General features: G+C 25.1%; 1 protein-coding gene across 1 annotated transcript; it reads right to left on the reverse strand.

Annotated features, from left to right (window-relative positions):
- Positions 1–22,724: 22,724 nt before the first annotated feature.
- LOC129605682 (uncharacterized) lies at positions 22,725–23,379 on the reverse strand. The gene is made up of 2 exons (XM_055515585.1): positions 23,049–23,379; positions 22,725–22,969 (listed from the first exon to the last, which is right to left on the reverse strand). The coding sequence occupies exons 1-2, from the start codon at positions 23,377–23,379 to the stop codon at positions 22,725–22,727; spliced, it is 576 nt and encodes a 191-aa protein (XP_055371560.1).
- Positions 23,380–23,884: the final 505 nt, after the last annotated feature.

Raw genomic sequence — 23,884 nt, forward strand, 5'->3', positions numbered from 1 at the left:
TGAACAGTTGAGATGTTAAGATGTTTTGATTTCTTAAAAGAGAAGAACTTCAATATTAAGATTACACTTGACACTTTTGTAATGTTTCTGTCAAAAATGGAAAATATTGTAATACTATATTTTTCGTCCAAATATAAAACGCAAGATCAAAATTGCAGTTCTCCTTTTCAATAAGAAAATAACAGTAGACTTATGTCCTATTACTGGAGCATTAAACTGAAAGTGTTTAAAGTTTGAAAGTGATTAAAGCAGAAAAATTGAAATTTACGGATTAGGCCACAAATGCTCTGAGTAGCTCGTATACATACATATGTATAATATACATATTATATACAAATTTATACATATTTAATTATTATTATTGTTATTTTTGAGGAGCATGAATTATTTATTTTTTGAAATTAATAACTAATTTGAATTAAATTAACGTAGTAACCACAAAACAAAATAATAAATAATGAATATTTTCTAAAAAATTTTATTTTAGAAAATAACTAACTAGCTACATACATATTTATTAAATACAAAATATTTTTGTAGTTTATTTATGTATAAGTGAATAAATTGTATTTATGTACGTGCTTTCAGATTTTTAAAATTTATTTTTATAAAAAAAGGGCTGATTTTTTAGAATATTTAAAATTAGAACAAAATAATAAATATTTTTTTTTGGACATTATACAAGTATAGTAGTAAAATCTAATAAATTATATGAAGTTAAAGTTAAAAATAAATTAAATTACTAAACATAAATTTATTATATTAAATGTAAGTATATCGTTTTTTATAAATTACTAAAATTTTCATATAAAATTTTTTTTGCAAAAATGTAAAAATTGTGAATTTTTTAGGTTATTTTTAAAAAATAATTGCGAAAAAATTATAATTTACTTTCCTATATTACTATAACTGTTCTTTATATATTTAGATACGTGACGAGTTACATGTAGGTATACGTATAGTATTTAAGTAGATGTTTACTCAAATGTACTTATTGTACAGCCATCGACCATTACTATATGCACAGCTAACATTTCACTCGGAAATTTAACTGTTACTCAGTAAACATTTGAAAAAAAAAATTATATTCACGATCTAGCTTAGCTTAAATTTTTAATTTAATTAAGTGATTATTGTCAAACTAGAATAAGAATTAATATATTTCAAAATGACAATTTAACTTAGTCAACTTAAAAGATTTCAATAGTAATTACTTATACCATGTCAGCGATACAGTACAGAAAATGATTATATTTTGATTTCGGCAAAGCAATAAGAAGATCTTAAAATATCAGATTCAAATCTATATGGTCAGAATATAAAAGGCGTGAGAGAAGAGAGTAAGGTATAAAATATATTGGAAAAAAATTTGAATGGTTTGAGGAGAATTTTCCATAATTATTTTTAAATAAACCTTTACGTTAAATGAATATTAATTAAAAATTTATAAAATATAAAATTAAATAAATTCAATAACCATAAATCAATATTTCTGTTGAATTTGTTTATAAGTAAATATTAATAATTACGTTTATTGCATTATTAAATATTTTTTTAACCCTTTCGACGCGGCCTTCCAGTAATATAATTAGCACATATTTCATATGTGGGGTCTATTACCGTTATATAAAACAAACAGTCTATGGTGAAAGAGTTTGCGTTAAAATTTAGTGTGCCGAATCTTGTAAAAACGAAATGGTACACTAGAAAATCAAATACAATACCGTTTTTAACTTTTAGGGATGGTCGCACTTTACTGGTATGTTTGTGTACCAACCGAGTGGAACGGGTTAAATTATTCTTTTTTTTTTGATTTTATAAATGTGTTTAAAATATTTTCAAATGTTGAACATTAAAATACCTAAAAGTCTTTCGTACTTACAAAGAGTCAAAAATATTTCCTTTAGTGCGAAAAGAATAGAATTTCTTTTGCGACAACATTTGATGTGTAAAACAACTATCAGGTTTATGAAAATGATTGGTGCTATCAGCGATTTGTTTCTAGTTTGTTGTAACTAACATTTCTTAAAACACATTCATGCACGGTAAGTATATAATGTAAATACATAATTTGTTAACATAAATAATTCAAGTGAAATTCATAAATAAATCAAAGGAAGCAAAAATTTTTGTTATGATTTTTCTTATTAAATTAAAACCTTTCATATTTAATGAATTTATTTTTTTACTTATTGTTTTTTTGTTTAATAATTCAATTTATAAAAATATTCGTTCCCCTCTTTCATTAAATCTATACCCTAGCATTAACAATTCAATAATATTGAATTTTTTTTTTTGTATTAAAAGAGTTTATCGTAGTGCGTCTAAAAATAGCAGCTATATACCTTGAACATACCTTGAAATTTCAAAGAGAGCAAAAAACGAAAAGGAAAAAATTATGTAAAGTACTTTTAGAATATTTATTTGTCCCTATCCTGGTTCCTGACATCCTTCTTTTCTCTAAACGCATATTTAACGCGCGTTATGAATACGAAATTTTTTTTTTCACTGAAACAAAAACGAACAACAAAAAAAAAAACAATCAATTTTTAATTAACTAATTTCTGCCAGAGGAACCACTTTTTTGTTTTTCTTTTTTTTTTTCAACAGGAATCATTTTGAATATTAAGTAAGTAAGTAAATAAGTAAGTAAGAGTAAATAATTTAAGGTAAACTTGTATGAGAAGAAAATTATTTTACACAAAAATTAGAGTTTCCAGGTGAAATGGAATTATTGGTAAGAGTCATGAAAATTTTATTTACTTATTGAATTTTAATTATTTTCTTTCTCTCTTTACTTTTTCCTGGAAAAGGATAATTTAACGAATTTATTTTCTTAAAGAATTTAAAGATATATTTGTAACCAGAAGTGAAGTGAGCTTTTCGATTGTGAATGAAGTATAATAGAATTATAAAATTTCTAATAAATTAATAAAATGCTGATTTAAAACATACTAACTCACTATTGATCACAGTTTTATAGGAAGAAAATATTGACAAGAACAAGTAATAAAAGAGTTTCTCTCTTATAGCTACTTAACTGACTAGAAATGAGTTTGTGAATAAGTATTTTGTATGGATAATTAGTATTATGTAATTTTCAAGTAACAAGAACCAGCAAGTCCCAAATGCAAAAAAAAAATTTAAGGCTAATCTTATTCAAACAGCATAGAAATCACGTATCAGCTTCTCCTATATCGTTCACTGAATTATTCACACTAAGAAAGAATTATTAAACTGAAAAATTATGAACCTTCTCCTGAAGAAATTGTCTGTGAATATAATGGAGGAACAATTATTTAAGTGATATTTCAATTCACAGATCATAACTTTAATAAAAACAAAATTTAAATTTTTTTGAAACGAGACCCTATAATATATAAATAAGATTTTCCGAGCATTCATTTCTTCCTTAGGTTTCCTTACATCGAAATTAATTAGAAAATTGTAATTGCTATTAAGGTATAAATTTCACATCTGTGGTCTTTTAATAAGACCAAATTTAACATTTTACTATTAAATAAATATTTTTCCAATTACAACTTTTTTTGTTTGACATTTTTTTTTTTTGTTTTTTGGAATTGGTTACAGAAATACTTACAAAACTTTTTCTATTAAATTAATTATAAAAAAAAAATTTTATAACTATGTAATTGAATGTATAAAACTTAATTTTAATGAATAATTTCTTATTGAAATTGTAGTTTTGTGTAATTTTACTTTTTACTTTTAGAACTTTTGAATAAGATTCGAAAATATTTTAATTACGGAAAAAGTTTTAAGTAAATGTGGCATACTTTTTTTTATGCTGAAAAAACCAGAAATGGGCAAAAAACCAAAAATATTTTTATGTATAGGTACTAAGAAAATTTGTTGAAAAAGAACCATGCTTTTCCATTTTTCTACGTAACTTTCAGTTTTGGTAATGAAAACTTTCATTTTGTATTTTATGTACAAATTATGTAATTACACCGTAAATGTCCTTTATTTGTGCTGGTACAGTTATGCACTAGTTTTTCTTATATGAATTTTTTGTGAAAATATTTTCTGTTCAAATGTCGTAAATTAAAACGTTTTCAAATTTGATATTAAAAATATAATGATAGTTTTATATGTTAAAAAATGCATACTTTTAGGAGTATTTTTTAAAATATTCATAAACAATAAGAAATACACGGAACAACTTAGCTGTACGTAAAGCGCCAATAAATAAAATCTTATTAATTAATGGAATGAAAGAGTTCTGTATGGGAATAGGTATATATTCTATATTATGTAAGGGAATAAGTGAGTTGGCCACAATTTTGTTCACAAAACCGCGTAATTATGCATAAATTCATATAAGTATGCATATTTAGAAAATTTCAGTTTCACCAATTATTTTTTGATTCAAGATAGGAGTAAAAAAATTACTACAGAAATTTTACAGTTAACTACGCTATCTTTAAAAAAATTCGTAAAATTTTGAATACGCTTTGCGTATATTGAGTGTAAATAGTTGCGAATTAATTTTCGCAATTAAAATTTAATCTATCAAGTGTTAAATAACAAAAAATTTAAAATTTAGTAGAACTACTTTTCTTGATTAAACTGCTTGCACATGTTTAACATAAAAATTCTCTTTGAAAATCCATAATACTTTTGGTATATGGCAACAATATGATTTAAATTAAGTACAAAGTTGAACTAATTTAAATTCTTAAAGGTAACACACACATAAATTTAAATTTAACTTGTATATATATTTAAATTGTTTTCAAAACCAAGTTTCTCTATTCCACTCTTTCCTCCCTCCCCCCTCCCCTACTTCATTTTGAATTTTCCTGTCGGCTGTTTTATTTTCTTATTAATTCTGTCATATGAATACTTTATACTTACTTTATGCATATATGTACAAAATTAATGTTTGTACGTGAGTCTGAATTACAAAATAAACATAAGTAAGTAAAATATATAATTTAAATTTTTTCATGTGACTCATTTCTTTAAATGCAATATTTATTACAATGTTTAAACTTTAATATATTCATATATAAGTACATATATGCCTGCTTACTTACACTCTTTACTTAAACTCTAAATATATTTATCTCATTTTTATCAATATTTAACTGAATATCAGGCGAACATACACATAGTAAAAGTTCATTATTGAAATTGAAAATATTTCTTCTTTTTCGAATAAAAAAAAAAATTTTTATTTCTTCTTTATTGTTATTTTCTTGTCACTTATGAAAACCTGTCACGTATAGTCATAGTATTCACCTCCTTTACATATAAGTAAAGATATTTTATATTTAAATGCTGCAACCATGCTCATATACGGATTCCACATCATATTATCATCAAAAAATATCACCTATATATGGGAGGAGGGAGGCGGAAGGTGTACGTATACCAAAAATAATCGTTTCGCTTTTTATAAATTTTAAGCGAACGGGGTAGTGAATTTTTGTTTTTTTTTTTCATATCCATATTCGAGAATATTTAAAATATCATATTCTTTAAATATTTTCAGAAACTTTAAAGATATTTTGAATGCTTTCTAAGTTTCTTCATCACTTAGAAATTATTTTTGTTTTTAAAATATCATAAACTTTTTATAGCATTTTCAATAAGTGAGCATTTAATCTATATATTATGCCTTTTCTGTTCTCATTATTGTTTTCTTCTTGTTAATTAACTTGTTGCTCATTTGAATATTTTTGAGCAAATTTTAATTTGTGAAACTATTAAGATCTTGTTTAAAAATTTTGACAATATTTTATATAGAATTTAAGTTATTAAAGTTAATTGAATACGAAAAAATTGATTGTACAGATTTGAATTTAATTTAAAGTTAATATTGTAAATGTCGCCATATTTTAGTTTATCTAAAAGATGGCAACACTTACTTCTCTTTCACACCTCTTAAAAATTAAAAGGGACTAACCGTTTTAATACGAATTTAATTTTTTGGGACGTTTCAAATACAACTGGAAAAAAATGAGCTTGTTAGTTTTACTCCGTCCAGCTGTTTGTTTGCCTCAAAAGTTTAGCTTCAAATTTATAAAAAGTTGGATCTGAATATGCAGATGTTTATTTAGAAGAAAAACCTAATCTTACTCCTCTCTATACAAGTTATAGTCATCATTGTTCTAAAAACATTATCTTTCATTACGAAACATTACGTTTTCGCATTTTGTGGCACATTATTTGATCGTGCCAAAATTTCATGCAGTTTTTCAAACTCTGCCAAAATAAAGTGATGATGAGGTACATTTTTTGCTACAAAACGGCATAGATATGAAAATCTTAGACAATAATATAGTTTTAAAATTTTTGTTTTCCTCCTGGGTGTATGCAATAAAATGTATGAATGATATTAAGAGAAATGTGCTATACTACAAAACAATTGTTTTGATCCAAATTTATTTATTCAGTATTCCAAGCTATTCTCATCTTTATATATTCAAGTAACGGGAGCATATTACAAGGTAATTTTTAACAAAATTAATAAACACAATAAAATGTTGCTAAGGAATATTTTCTAATATGCAAACAATATTATTACGCCAGGATACGCTAAAAAAGACACGTAGTTGAAGAAGATGAAGGAATCATTTTCTACCTTCCTTTTAATTTTTTTTTTTTCAAATTTTTTTCTAAAAAGACAAGTTTATTATATCAGGTTATATAAGTTAACACAATTTCGGGGTTTAAAGTACACCATAGAATTTTCAAGGTTGTCTGAGAAGAAACACAGGTAAACCAAAATGATAATGAAAAAAAAAAGTAATAAAGTTAAAAAAAAATAAATGAAATGAAAAATAAAAAAAAGTGTAATCTAAGTAAACACAAAGGATAATATGGAATTAATGAAGAATAACAGATAGAAAGTTGACACGGGGAGGATGAGGAGGTCGAGGAGAATTGGCGCAGGTATAAAAGAAAATAATAAAACATTTTTTTTTGTTTTTTGTTTTTGCTTTTCTTTATGAAATATATGAGATTTTTGTTAGGTGTGAAAAAATAATTTATAATTTTTTTTTTCTCTTAAACAAACATTCATTAAGAAAATAATGATAAAAGAACAATATAATAAAAAGGACAATAAAGACATCATAAATTTTAGTTTTTTTAGAGGTTCAAATTATAATTTCTTTTATAAGATAAAGTTTTAATTCATTTGAATTATTCAAGGATTTAAACAGCTTCAATTATTAAACAGCTTTGAAACGAATTTTTTATGAACTAAGTACTTTTAGGAATGTTTAAGTATTATTAACAGTCTATGTTACATAAGTACTTGTACTCTTTGAAATTTAATATTATTTTAGAAGTAGGTCAGAATAACACTTGGTTTGCGTAAAGTTAATTATTTGATAATTTAAAAAAATTTTCCTCAAATTGTTCTACCACTATTAAAAAACAATTTATTAAAAATACTAATTGAAAATTGTAAGTATTTTTGAACAACGAAATGAATTTATTCAGGTTCTTTGAAGAAATCAAATAACGTTGTGCCAGTTAATGGAAAAGTTTACTAAGTCGAAATAAGATTCAATTTAATTAATTTAAAATTTTAACCAATTTAATGGGATTTTAAAGAAATCGATTTGTTTCTGAACTAAATGGGATTCAAATTTAGAAGACAATTTAAATAAAAACTATTTATAAAAAATTAAATTTAAATTAATTTTTAAAAATAATTTTTCAAATATTTTCTCATAAATTACAGGAAATTATCGCAAGTAACTAACTATATCAACATCAAAAGCTATATAATAAAATTTTTTAGATTTCCAAGACCTGAATTCGAATATTATTCAAATTAGTCTCTAATTTAAATTTTTATCAATTTTGAACTAATTTCGTAAACAATTTTAGTAATTAAAATGTAAAATAAATTATTCAGTTGGTATAAAAAATTATTTCCGGAACAAAATTTTAACTTCCTTATACTAAATAAGTTTCTGTTAGCACTCAAGGTACTTAATTGGTATTTAAAAATATTCAGGTATTGCAAAATATGTTTTGTTTCCTCCATACATACCAAGTTGAAAAAATCCGTGTTTCATGTAAAAAAAAAATTACTAAATAAAGTTCACCTAAATTCTAAAAGATATTAAGTAAAGAAATAATCTAGCATATTTTAAGAGAATTAATATTAAAATATTGATTTAAATTGCTCATTAAATAATATCAAATTTCTAATAAAAAAATCGTTCTTATTTCCAAGTAAGTGAGGTTGTGTCGCCCTTTCAGCTAGTCGGGATTATAACTATAGATAAACTAATTGAATGAGTGTAAAATAAATTTAACTGGACGACAATTTAGTGTATTCAATATGATATTGGAATTCTGCCTAAAATTAATAATCATAAACTTTATTAAGCATATATACGTATATTATTTTTATTCTATTATAGATACTAAGATTATCGTCATAATTACTTAAAATAAGTTCAAAGACCTTATAAATCGAAAAAAAATTGACTTTTCTTTTGTTGTATTCTATACGTCAACAGTCTCAGATTATTATCCGAATTTATTGTTAAATTTCGTGCGTCATTGATTTTTTTTCAACCATACATAGGTGAGTTGCTTGCCTAGCTATCCACATACAAAATCCATTTATATTTTTTATAAATAATCGAATTAAAATTTCAAATTTAAAACAAATCAAAGTTTTAATTCTTTTTTTTAAAAAAAATTGTTGTAATTTTCATAAGAATTAAAATTCTATCTATATTTCTTTCACAAATTTAATCACATCTTTCAATAATACTTCCCAAATTCACTAACCTATAAGTACTATTTTATAAGAAAAATTTCTCAAAAAATTTTCTTCCAATTTCCATTTTTTCAATTATCAATTGAATATTGAACACATTTCAGTTTCATTCTTCCTATTTATTTGCACGATATTTCGGCACCCATTACTCGTTTAAATATTCTATGCTAACAACATATACTAGATTACCTATATGTAAGTATGTAAAATGTTTATAGCATAAGTATAAAATTTTGCACTAAATCACACATACACATTGAAAAGTAATTATTTCACAAAAGAATAAAAATTGACTTCATCTCTTAAATATTCTTTTCTCTTTTTTTCACCCTAAATTCCTTTTAATTCGAAAAGGAATGCAAAAAGATAAAAAAAGGTAACCTATGCTTACAGTAAAATAACTAGTTTTTTGTGTATTTTTTTTATTTGTTACCTGAACTTATGCAGCTGGTTATTCCATATGTTACTAATACAAAAATACATGTAATCCAAAAATCATGATGAAATTTTCTAAAAATTCTATTGGATGTAAATTTCGCTCTTTCTCGTTCTTCCATAATTTTTATTAATTTTTAATTAAATTTAATTTAAGAATTTTTTATGAAATTTTTATATTAAATTTATGCTAAATTATTTACTATTTAATATGAATTTTCTCTTTCTGCGTTAAATGAATTAAATTTAAGATAATAATGCGGTTAAATTTAATAATTAATTATATTAATCACTTGCATTACACTCTTATATGAAAATTACAAATATAATTTTAATTTCATATTAATATTTTTAAGTAAACATTAATTTTATACATATACACATACTACATAAATACATATACTTGTAAAAATACTTAATTAATTATTATTTATCCATAATTACAATAAATATATATATATATATAAGTGGTATATATGAACAAATTTTGAGATCCGCACTTTGATTATTAATTTTATCGGCTTTTTTATCAAATTTTTTTTGGTCAAAAATTGTTTTTATAATTAATTAATTTTTTTTTATTTTCTATATTTATTTTAAATAATTTTATTATATTTATTCATACATATTATTAATATTAATTAATTTTCGTTCTCTTTTGTTTTTGCATTAATTATTCTTATTTAGAAAAATTAATGACTTCATGGCTTATTTCATTTTTTGTGATAGTATTTAAATTAATATTATTAAATTCTAAATTATTTACTTGTAATATTAATTCTCTGACACTAAACTCACACATATTTCTTTAATTTATATTTTTGTTATTCGGATTTAAGAATATATGTACATAAAAATCTACTACAATATTTTAAAATTTTAAAAATTCTACTATTAAGTATTATGAATGTATTAAATTAAAGATTGCGCCACTATCTTAATATTTAATACTTTTTTACCTGTAAAAAGGTAAATATAATCTAACAACATAAACCCATACATATTCAATTTTCAAAGCCATTCACTTTTTTTTCTTTGATTAATTCAGCTTTCCATACTATTGTAAAGTATTCACAATGTTATTATTTAAATTGTTGTTGTTGTATGAAGCAGCAGCAATGTGTCATATCTGCTTATAATAATACTTTTTTTTTGACATAAACACACTTTTTCTGTTTCTTTTAATTTTTATCTGATTTTTAATTATATTTTTAATTAATTATTATATTAATTAAATAATTGACATTTAATTATTTATTAAAATTTTGTGTTTTCTTTAAATTCACAATAATATATTAAGGTTAGGTTAGATACCTTTATATGTATTTAATTATTGATCTTCTAACAAAGAATAACATAATGAACGTAAAATACAATTACTTCTTTAAAAACTAATACTATTGCAAATTAAAAGAATAAAAAAAAATTATATTTATTTTATTAAACAAGTTTGTTTTATTTTTACATCAAGATCTTCATCATCATTTCTGATAAAATATTGATTATCATTATCAATTACTCATTTAATTGTGAATACTAAAAAAAATTTAATTTGTTATTACTTTCGTATATTTTTCTATGCTTTTTTCTTTCTTACATTAAAACCAACAAACCACCTGTAGATTCTTAAAATTGATTTCAAATAAAATTTTTTTTTTTTAAATTTAATTAAAATTATTTTTCAATTTAATGTGGCAATACTAATAAAATTGTAATTATTTTTAAAAAAAATTAAATAATTAATACTCTTTCAAATTACGAACGGAACGAATTTAGAATTAAAATTTTTGGATCGAAATAAAAAATTATTTTTCTATTTTTTTTTTAATATTTTTCAATAATTCACTTCTTAATTCAAATATAATGCAATTTATGTACAATATTTTTATTTTCATATATTAAAAATGCACTCTGATCTCTAAATAAAATTTTTTTATTTTTGTTTATTTTTACTTTTTTTTTTCTTTATTTGTTTTATTTTAAATGAAAAATTATTAAAAAAAGAAAAATAACAAAACCGTCACCGGCGGCAACTTATCCAAGACAACATCCGTCGTCGTCGATGTATCTGACAATACTGAATTTTTTAATATAGCAAAAGGCAAATACACAAAAGAAAAAAAAACTTGTTTTTCACCTTTAATTCTTAAAATTCCATATATGTATAAATAAAAGTGTGTGTATAAATGAAAATATAGATGAAAATGTAAAATACACAAATTAAATTATTGTGAATGTATTGGAAGAAATACCGGTTTTTTTTCTATCAATGTATTATTTTTTATTCTCTGTTTATATATAAAAAACAAATTCTCTCTAATTTTTGTATGCTAATTTTTTTACTGTACAAAATTGTATAAAAAACACGGCAGCACTATTATGAGCGGTATAAGTGCATGTGTTGTTAATTTTTATACTAACACATATAAAATGAAAATGTAAACATTATGATGAATTTATAAATTGGTACCACTGATATTTACGGTGTTTTAAAATTTCTGTTGTTTACAGAATTTCTGCAAAAAAAAAAATTGTTCAATCTTAATGTATACAAGAATTCATGTACTTGTAGCGTACAGTATTGGTTATTGCAATTCACTTATTATAATAATTATACATTTAATTTGAATAATGACTTGAATTGCAAATAAGTTAATTTGGTATTATTATTCTTTAGGAATATCCGTAATATATTCTGTAACAAAATTTCATGTGATTTTTCGATTTATCGTTACGAAAACGATTTCTGTTAAGTCTACAATAAAAGTATTATAACATGAATGCGGATAAATATTTTGTTATTTGCAGAACATATTGCAGTCATAATGTAGTTTATAAACATTTTCTTACAGACTCTCTGCTCTCTGCTGCTACTGTCAACATCAACATTGTATTTTGTGCTGTAGAAAGAGTAAATTATTTATTATCGTGCACTATTACTGTTATTATCACTGACATAAGTATTGAGTATACCTACATACATACTTCTATTACTGTTGCAGTATATTTTCCACTTGTTGCTTCTTATTATATAGAACTTTTAACCACATATTTACGTATAAAATTTTACATTGTTAAACCATTTATTATGCCAATGTAAATTATAACAATGTTGTGTTACGTGTACTATAATATTACAGTAAATAAGATACGTTTATATACGTATAGTATACGAACTGAAAATCCGTTAATTATGCAGATTAATAATAACAGCTTGAAAATATGCATGCATTTATAATGTAGATTGTAAAAAGAAATTAGCGAACCGATTATTAATTATTCTTGTTGAATTTTTTTATTCTATTTTATACTAAATTAGTTAAAGTGTTTGAAAACTTTAAAAAAAAAACAAGGTATTTTTAAAATCCGATATAATGGTATATACAAAATGAATTTTTCCAGATTAAATGTAGTATTATTCTGATAAGGGCCGCCACAAATATTTATAGCGAAGAAGTTTATAAGGAATGTAAGCTATTTTTAATATTATATTCGCAATATGTTGAAGTAAGTAAATTTTGTAATTGATTAACTTGATTCAAAAATTTATATGTCTGGCAATGATTTCAAGATGGAGCCACTGTTTCTTCTGTTAGTAAATGCGTTTTGGAAACAAGAATTTCTTTATATTTCTAACAGATGTTGTAGCTGTCTTTGATCATCAAATTTTTAAAAATTGAGGTTGTTAGTGACTCTATAATTTATGCCATTAACTGTTATACTGTTATACTACTCTGAAGTATATGCATATATATTGCTATGGAAAAATAATTGTAGCACCATTTTAATACAAAATTGACTTATAATTTTCCAATTAGAAATTTTTTTCACATCAATATTTAAATTTTTTTTTGAAAATTAACGCCCTTCGGTCTTTTGCTTTTCATCTCTATACTATACTAATAATAACATTATTACTTTAAAGTAAATAAGTTGCTTTATTTATGTGACTACAGTAGTATATATAGAGTCACTAAAATCCTTTTTGACTTTTTAAGTACTAACTAAGTATGAAGAAAACTATATGTGGGTAGTATACCATAAATTTAAAATAATTCCAGTTAATCTCTATGAATATATAAAGTTTTTGTTTTTTAATGTAGTTAGAAAATATCTTGTTCTCTACAATTTTAATATCTTAAATATCTGTATATGTATATATATATTTTTTTTAAACATTTGAGTATATTTTTTTGCTACTTATCCTTCAATTCCCTATAATTTTCTATAGCACTTTTAAACTTCCTTGTTCATCGTTTCTCTGGAAAAGAAAGAAAAAAGAAGAATAGGAAAAAAAATGATTCTACACGTGCTCTTTCTCTCTTGCTTTAATATTACTGTTATACTGTACAGTTATAATAGAGAGTAGGTAGTATTGCTAGAAAAAATTCAACAATATTATGCAGTAGAACTACCTACATATACGTTATTGTTACAATAGAAGGATAATGACATGTTTATATACCATATAGTTAACCTATACAAACCAATAGATATTCTTGAATATCGTACGTTAATAGTTATTCCACCCATATTATATCTATGAAATTCAATGGATTATTTATTTTTGTTTTTATATGTATTTTTTTTTTAATGTGAAGGATGTACACTTATTCGGTTAAAAACTTTTATTTTGCAACATTAAATACGATAAGGTCATTGATGACACGTGTTAGACTATGAAATATAACACTAGAATAGAAAGGTTTTATGTTTTCGAAATTTAAAATAAATCAGATATTCTAGTAAAAGAAATTCCTTTAAAGTTAACTTTTAAACTTAATAAACACTTTAAAGTAAACAATTTCATAGAATACTGAAAATTATATGAAAGTTGATATCGTATTGCAAAATATGGTGTGGATTTTAAAGGACATATTTAATGTCAATTAAATATATCTTTTTCAATATGCTTTACTAAATTTTTAATTATTTTTTTTTCAAATCATTTAAAATCACGTTTCGAGTATCGATTTAGAAAATTAGGTATTTAAGTATTTACGATATAGAATAACTTATCGTGTAATGAATTCATAATTCAAGACAATGGCTAAGATTTTCTTTTCCCAATCTTGTTCATATTTTTACAGCAGGGGCTGATCCTAAAACGATTTTTATATTCGCAGAAGTGGAGTGATAATACCATATAAATTTATTCGTGTTAACTTACCATTTTTCCGAATCGTTTCAATAAAATCGAGTTACATAGTAAGGCCCCAGGCTTCAGGCCTTATGTAATTTTTTGTATAATATAATTTAACCGCAATCATGGAAGATTTTCCGTTCAATCAGGATATTTTTGTTAAAATATTGAAAATTTCATAATATTTCGAAAACTTTAAGAAATGACAACCACAATAACTTAATAGAATTTAGATAAATTTCCTTATCCTGTTAATATATACAGGATTTATATGTATATGTATAAAATTTGTAATATAATGTGGTATAACTTGTATATGCATATGGAACCAATATTTAATAAGAAAAAACCAGCACACTCAAATATCCTGATAGATTTCCTTTCCTTTCTTTTTTCGATTATTTTTTAAATTTTATTAAACTTTAAATATTTCAAAAGGGTATTAAATTTTATATTTTAAATTTCTCTCTTTTGTTTTAAACTTTTGTGCATAATATGATTTTCTTTGGCAAGAAAGAAAAAATCTCATATCAGATGAAAATTTGTGACATTTTTAATACCAAAATTTACTGATCTAATTTCCTATTTTTCCACTAGAATTCTTTTTCGAAATTCTTTGTTGTTTTTTCTTTTTTAGAAAAATTAGACTAGATTCATTCAATTTCTAGTATTTTATGATATGATCATAAATTAAAAGCTAGATAATCATGTATACATATGTATGTATGAGTGTGTGTACACATTATATATGAATTTTGTTCTTTTATTTTAAAATTATTATGTTTAATTTTGCAAAATTTTATCCATATGCTTATGAGATTTATAAAACTAAATTTCGATTTAGAAGTAAAATAGGGGGCACATCGTTGAATAGAATCGGTTAGTTTGCATGTAGTTTTATTAATATTGATACCCCGATTGTAATTTTTCAACGATGGTGATCAAAAGCATACGACAACTTCTGATTATTCTCTACGAAATGCTTTAAGACGTTATGTTTGATTGGTTAATACCATTATTGAAATCAAATTATTTTTAAATTCTGGATTATACAAGCGATATGGCACGTAGCTCTTGCTGAAATCATCTTACATCCTGGGCAATACTATATCCACATCATATAGCTTATTATGCATATTTTAAAGAAAACTCTTCTTATTTGATTCTCTAGAATGAGTAGTTTAAAAAGACGAAAAGAGATTTCATACTCTTTGATTTTGGGCAGCATGAAATATTTAAAGATCATAATAACCGCTTAGAGATAATAGGATTAATCAAAAATTTGTTTTAACCTTGACGTTTACGGAAAAAATAACAGATCCGGGTGTTGGAAACCAAGAATAATTATTCCATCTATAAGGAACTTCCGAACCCTTTCAGTGGAAGCATGAACTCTCAATTTTTTTTCGCGTTTTTACAAAATGATATGCCAACGTCACAAGTCCATTTTAATTTAAATTTTTTTTTTACGTTCATTGGTATTTAAACAAGGAAATCAATTTTTAACAATTTCTTGCTTTTAATGTTTTCAAATGTTCTCAAAATCCTCCTATCATGTACGGAGTTCCCATATAATGTTGGAATTAATGAAAATAAATTTCAACTTTCGATTGAGTATAACAAATTTATTCAAAAACTTGCCTTAAATCGATGTTCTTACAAATCTAAAACATGGTTTCCCCCATTCGATTTCAATGCCCTAAATTTCGTCTTCGATTTTGTCCAACTATGGTAATGTTGTTTGTTCGTTTTTTAAGTATTAAAAAAAAAAAAACATTAAATATAAAATGTAGTCGTCAGCTAATCGATAAATTTTTGACCCTGACAATATGTCGAATATTCTAATGTGTCCCACACACACTTAAACATACCAAATTTAACATACATACATGTTTACATTGTGTTCAATACATTATTATCCTTTTAATATTTAAATTTACTATTTGGCCTTTTCATTTTTCTTTTTTTTTTTGAAGTTTTTCTCAATTTTTCGTTTTATACGTTTTTTTTTTAATGGCTCCTTCTTATTTTATTGTTCGTTAGTTTCTTTTCTTTTTTTATAGTTATATCCTTTTGTTCCTCTTCACTTTATATTTATGGATGGACATTTTGACAAGGAAGGAAGAAGGTTAGAAAAGTTTCTCTCTTTTAATTTTTGTGTCTTATTTTTTATTTTAATTTTTATTTAACAATTTTTTAAGAGCATATAGAGGGAGGGATGGACAGAGAGAGAGAGAGAACAGGGAAAAAAAATTAATCGAGAATATAAAAAATCGATATTCAAATTTAGATAAAAATCAAGAAAAATAGCAGAAAATAAAAAAATAAATTGTTTTATTCCATTTTGTATTAGGAATTTAAATCACATATGAATTGAATTTTAATAGAAAAGTTTTCCAATCCATTAAAAAGATAATTTTTGCTTAGTTTTGTATATTTGGCTTTGACCATAGAATATTTATAAATAAAATATTAAATTGTAGAGAAGAAATGAGGAATAATGAATGGAAAAAAGAAAGGATCGGAAAGAAAGGAATAAATAATAAATAAAATGCGAAAGTTAATCCTTGACCGAATTTGTTTTTTTTTTTTCAAATTTTGTTATTAATGTTTTGCATTTGCGTTGCTTTTTTTCTGATTACGAAACTTGTCTTATGGGATATACAAAATATGGTTTTATAACTGAGATTTCTAATTGAATTTTAGGTTTGTTGCAAAAACATTGAGTGGTTTGAACACTTTTTTATAAGTTCAAAACGATTTTGCGATGGTGTGCAATTCTTGTTCCCTATAATAAAGAGTAATGAGATCACTGGGTTATTCAAAACAGAATTATTCGAACTAAAAATGAAAATGAGTCACATAAATTAAATGTTCAATGAGAGAAAGTTTACAATTTCTTTTAAAATTTGGTGAATTTTTTCGATTCCTGGACAGAATGAAGAACGACTAATATAGTGAACATTGCTATATATGAATATTGAACATTTATGGAAAACAATTTTTCTCACAGTAAAAAATGATAGTATTTATATAATAACCTGGCTTCTGGTTCTGTAAGACAATCAGTTTTTAAAGTGCCTCTAAACAGGTTCTAAATCCTATTATATTCACCTAGACAGTATACGTCGTACAAAGTTTATGGTGTACAATGTTTAGATTTTCGAGTGAATGTGAAATTGATGTTATCTCAAAATTGTATGTATTCAGTTTCGGATATAATTTTAACATTTTTAAACTTATCTTAAAACTTAACAACTAGCAAAGAAGGTAAAAATACCTATTATTATTGCTAATTATGGCTGAAAAGTATGAAATTTCCAAATATACTACAAACTTTTATAACACTACATTCTGAGAGTATAAATTTTGGGATTTTCGAAGCGATTTCTAATCAATATGAAATTAAATGCTATGTCAAAATTTCTGTATAAACCATATAGGATGCTATGCATAACAAAAGACATGGCGGTACTTTGCATAACATAACGTAAATTTTACAATATTGAACTCGTCAATACCTTTAAGAGAATATGAACATACCATACATACTCGTAATATAATATCATATTCAAAAAAAAAAAATTCTCTAAAAACTTTTGATGATTTTTTGATTAATTGCATATTTTTAGGATCATATAAGTATTATAAGTAATTTAGTTACTTATATTGTCCGTATTAGACGTCTGAGTACCTAATATCATAATTCTCTATAACAATCCTTTAAAATTATAATTATATAAAATAATTTGTTACTTTGAAATATCAGAAATCTTTGAACATTATAAGCAATTACTATAATGCCACAAAATTTGCTAAACAAAACATATTTTAACCACAAAATATGCACAAGGTTCAAGAGAATACCTTCTACTATATATAGCTTCCATGAGCTTCCATGAGCTTCTATGAGTGAAAGACAATAACTATATAATCAATATAATTAAACTAATTACTAATTTCAATGTTGTACTAAACTCCCTCTGTACGTTTATTCGGTCTTTTAACAGGAATGTTAATAAGAAAACGTTATTGTGAACGTGACAAAAATTAATGCTCATCAAAATTTATTTATAGGTTTTACTTTACATTCTTACAAAATCATATGCCACGCCATATGAACGTGAATTTACATAGCACATTCGCTTAATTTACGTGAATTTTATTTAAACGAAATTTAATTGTGTAAAAAAAAATGATATTTGAAATATTTTCACAAAATTTTAAATCAAAAATTTAATTAATTACTTAATGTTTAATTAATTAACAATTCATTAAAAACTTGTTTGTGTGTGAGTTTGCGTGTGAAATAAATTAGGCATTTTGCAAATATTTGCATTCTTTGAATTTAATTTATACAAATAATATTGGAAGTGTTTTAGGAATAACCTCAGTGTTGTTTAAACAAAATCAGTGATGTAAGTAAATATTGTTTATTTAGGATGTAAGGATCAAAATATATAGATAACATTCAATATTTTATTTGTTATCATATAAATATATATGTATATTTATATATAACATGTAGTGTAATGCATATTTATTAAAATATGAATGAAATTAATTTTATAATCTTAATAAATTCTTAGATAAATGAAAAAATATTAGATTTCGATGTACGAAGCCTCTATATACTGTTCCCTCTTGGGATAAATCGTGATAATCTACTCAAGTTTCCATATGGTCTGATATAAACTATATAGCTTAAGTTGTTAACAGTGCTGCCAATCGAAAATCATTAAATTTCTCGAAAAATGACCTAAAATTTCTCGATTTGAGTTCTAGTTTCTTCTTTGCACCTGTATTTTAAGGATCTTGTTTTCTTAAGCATTTTTTCAGATTTTAATTTTTTTTTATTTGGGAAAATTTCTTTACATTGTATAAAAAACGTAATAAACTTAAAATTGCATTTACCGAAAATATCTCGAAATTATGATTTCTCGATTTTATTAAGCAAAGTTGGCTTGATTTCGAAAAAAATAAAAACGTTGGTAGCGCTGCTTATAAACAAACTAGTTTTATCATATATTTTCTGGGTCTCATATATTTTCTGGGTGTCCATAACTTACAAAAGGAAATGAAACCTTTACGATAGCATAAGAAATCTACTTTATTCTTTTTTCTATTCCTCCTAAGTTTAAAGAAAATTTCTCCGAATTTCAATGGGTTGAATTACACATATAGCATGCATTTTCTCATATATATATCCGCTTTATAAGCATTTGATTAACTACTTATATTCGATAAATTCATTGATTTTATGCTAATGCCCACAAGATATTTGGGACATGATATAAGCATTCCATGTGTTTTACTTACATAAGTTGATAATTTACCTATACATTAATATTTTCCCCGAAGGTACCAATATGTACTTATAACTAAATTTTATATATAAATTAAGTTCTTTATAATAGGTTCTTTATAAAGAGATAAAGAGCAATCATTTACAAATAATTGTCGTAGTTTCATACGAAATTATTCAATCATACAAAGTCAAACATATATAAGTATTATTTGTTAAAATTAAAAGCAATAGCTAGTATATACAAAAAAAACAACAAAATTTAATAACAAGGTAAGCTTTTCTACATATAATTTTAGGAAACAACACATTAAGAATAACATTTTGGTTTACATTACGTACATATGCGTATATGATGTCCTTTTTATTTAAGAAGTTTTTAAGGAAGTACGTGCATAAGTCAAACAAAAATTTTCTAAGAAAAATACAAATTAAGATTGATATTTAGAAAACCTAAATAAATTGAAACCTTATGTTACCCTAAGGTGATTCTTAAAATAAAATAAATAATTTTCAAAGTAAATTATTTAAAAAAAAAAAATAAGAATAACATAATATTGGTTCCAGTTTCGTATTTATCTATAAATATAATGTCATATTTAAAAATAGGAAACAAATAGAGTCTTACATATGATGGCGTTGATATATTGTGAAAATTGTACTGAAATAATCGTCCGGCTCTGAAATTTTCATAATTCCTTAATAACCTGACTTGGTTAACCTAAAATGTCGGGATTTGTATATAAAGTTGCTTAAGTAAGGTTATTAAAAATATTGTTTGGTGGTAGATATAAAATATGTTTTGTATGAAAATTGATGATTGTAGGTCATATTTTACCTTATAGAGACCAAAGTACCCTGATTGTCACAAAGTAGAAAGCGATTTTACAGTCTTCCAACAAATTCACCAAACTTCACTTGTGCTAACAAAATTTTAATCTAATTTTCTTAAATTCTGACTAGATTTCTCTTTAACTCTTTGAAGATTTTCATGCAAAAACTTTTTAAACTATATGCCATATGTATTTGGTTCTAAAAATTTAAGGCCCCCTCTGTCCAAGTTTATTTGAAAATTGTCAAAATTTTTGAAATTTTTAATATTTAATTTGTAAAAAGTAGGTTAAATATGATTATTTACCCAAATATTTTTCTTTTTTATTCTGTACAACAAGTTTGTCATTAAAACCTGTCCCACTTTTTGTATTTCACATACTAATTTGAGTCGGACCCTTGATGAAATATATATGAATGCTAAATTTTATTTTACTACATTAGGTTTTTTTTTACAAAACATAATATTCATGCTAATTTTTTTTTCTGACACAAATACCCTGACTGATTTATCCAGATCTCTAAACCTCTTAAGGAAAAAAAAGACACTTTCAATGAAAATATCTAGAATCTCTAATATAAAATCTTGAATTCTCTTTAAATAGCATTTAAAAAATTTGAATAATTTTTTTTTTATTTTACATATTTTAAAGATGAAAAACGAAAATTTAATCCAGATGAAAACGAAGAAATAAAAAAAAAAAACGAAATGAAATATTTTCAAGGATTTCTAAATGAACAACCATCGAAATGAATAAAAAATAAGAGCATAAATGATCCAAGAAAACATAAGTATCCTAAATTTAATGTTAATGTAAATGAAATTTAAATAAAATTCAATAAATGGAATGGAAAAACAGGAGAATGGGACAAAATTTAGCATGCAAATATTGTAATTTAACAGTTTTAAATTGGTTCATTATTACAAATTTCAAATGTGAGTCTAATTTTGTATGCAAAATTAGCATTTTAAAAATTAAATAAAATTTTTTCTTTTACTTTCGCTAGATACCAAATACGTTTCTTATATTGCATTAGCATCCTGACTAAGTAATTTCAATATTAACTTTAAAAATATTCTGGAAATTTAACAGAAAATTGGAGTAATTGTTAAGGATTGCAAGGTATTCATTTGCTTTTTTAGACTGTTATTATTGTTACAGTTACTAGAAAAATATGTGTACATATATAAAGAAATGCTGAGTGATCAACTGTGAATTCAGTGATTAACGAAAAATTTTAAGATCGTCTAAGAATTAAGAATTTTTGTTAGTACCGCAAAAAAATGGATGATGTTATACTACATTCCTTCTCGGAAGAAACTACAATCGGAACCGGACATATGTATATTTAACTTCAAGAACTACATTATTTTGTGATCTTCAGTGGATCTTCAAATAATAAATTAATAAAACTGCAAGCCAAACACGGAAACACCATGGCCGAACGAAAGGTTTTATTCCAAAACAAGCAATCACCGGCACAGAAGAATTCCTCGAATTACATTTTTTTTCAGGAGAACAATTAGATTGTATAGAAACTACAACTAGAAGTTAGTACACTCCCTTGTTACTGGGTTGCTGACTGTGGGCTGACTATTGCCCTTAAAAAGCAGAGTTAGTTATTTTCACCAGGAAATATAAGGTTCCAAGCATAACTCCTCCGAAACTCAACGGAATCCGCTTATCCTTTAGCAGAGAGGTTGGATTTGATTCTTGATTCAAAGCTTAAATGGAAATCTAACAATATGGAGAGAGTAAAGAAAGCAACTATTATTTGTGCAAGAAAGTTATCAGAAAAAGGTGGGGCCTGCAACCAAATATGGTTTATTGGCTATACATCGCGGAGGTGAGATCGGTCGTCATGTATGAAGTTCTAGTTTGGTGGCCGGCCTCTTCAAACTACGTCTTTGATCCTCAACTCAAATTGATAAGCAAAATTCAAAGAAGGGCAATGGTATGTATTGGTGGAGTGCACCTCCATTCGGGCACCGTTGGATATATTGATTTTTTTCATTCAAGAATATTCTTATTGCGCTGAACTTTACATTTGCAATTGAAATTCAAAATAACTTCCTCTTGCTAATGAGTTTTATAGCTCAAATTTAGAGGCACTATTATTACTCAAAGTAAATATTGTAATTTACGGCCTTGGAACAGTTTTTTTTTTTTTTTTTTTTTTTATATCCTTGTTATTCCCCTAGGGAACATAGGACTTCAACATAGCCTCTCCAGTTATCTCTGTTCTGTGTCAATCTCTTTATTTGTGTCCATGTTTTGCCTGTTTGTTCTATTTCTTTGTGCACACTTCTTTTCCAAGTCTCTTTTGGTCTTCCCACATTTCTTCGACCTTGGGGCTCCCATACCAGAGCTTGACGTGCAATCGATGTTATTGGGCGTCTTAGAATGTGGCCAATCCATCTCCATTTTTTCTTTCTTATTTGTGTCTCTATTGGTTCTTGTTTTGTCATCAGAATATTCTACATATGATTTTGAGGCATTTGTTAACGAAGACCTGTATTTTTTGCATGTTAGCTTTGGACACCAACCATGTCTCACTTCCATAAAGCAGCACTGATTTAACACATGCGTTGAATATTCTTATTTTGGTTCCGCGTGCTATTTGAGTTGACTTCAAGGTTGTCCATAGCCTGCTAAATGCGCACCTAGCCTTAGCGATCCTATGTTTTATGTCCTTAGCAGTTCCTCCATCTGTTGTAATTGTACTGCCTAAATATTCAAACTCCGATACCTCCCCTATCGGCACACCCTGTACGTATATGGGGGCCGGGCTAGTATTATTAATTCTCATTAACTTGGCTTTTTCCTTGTTTATTTTGAGACCAATTATTTCCGTTCTTTCAACCAATTTGTTTATGATGTGCTGCATATCTTCGGCCGAGTGAGCCAGTAGAACGATGTCGTCGACATATTCCAGGCTTTGTAATTTATGTGTGAGCTGCCAGCTACGAAAGGAAATCCATACATTTATCTAGTACTGTGACGAACAGCAATGGAGATAGCGGGCATCCTAGTCTGACACCAACTGTTGTTGGGAAATTAGGGAACTGATCTTGCCATTGTGTAGCACCACTGATTCGGCATCGTTGAAAAGCGCCTTAATTAGTTTTATTACTTTGGTAGGGATTCTGTTTTTCTTAAGCCCAGATTGCGTTTCGCCCGATCGTGTCGAAGGCACGTTCGAAGTCGACGAAAGCTGCGTACAGAGGACTGTTCCATTCTGCTGATTGCTCGATAATTAGTCTTATAGTGTTTGTGTGTTCGGTACAGCTCCGGTTGTGGCGAAAGCCCGTTTGTTCCTCTCTTAGATTCTTTTCTAATATATCCACAATCCTGGCATGTACTATTAGGGCTATTATTTTTGTTACATTCTT

Source organism: Condylostylus longicornis, unplaced genomic scaffold (assembly GCF_029603195.1).
Source record: "Condylostylus longicornis isolate FDR11 unplaced genomic scaffold, ASM2960319v2 ptg000013l, whole genome shotgun sequence".
In the NCBI taxonomy this organism is placed as follows: Eukaryota; Metazoa; Arthropoda; class Insecta; order Diptera; family Dolichopodidae; genus Condylostylus; species Condylostylus longicornis.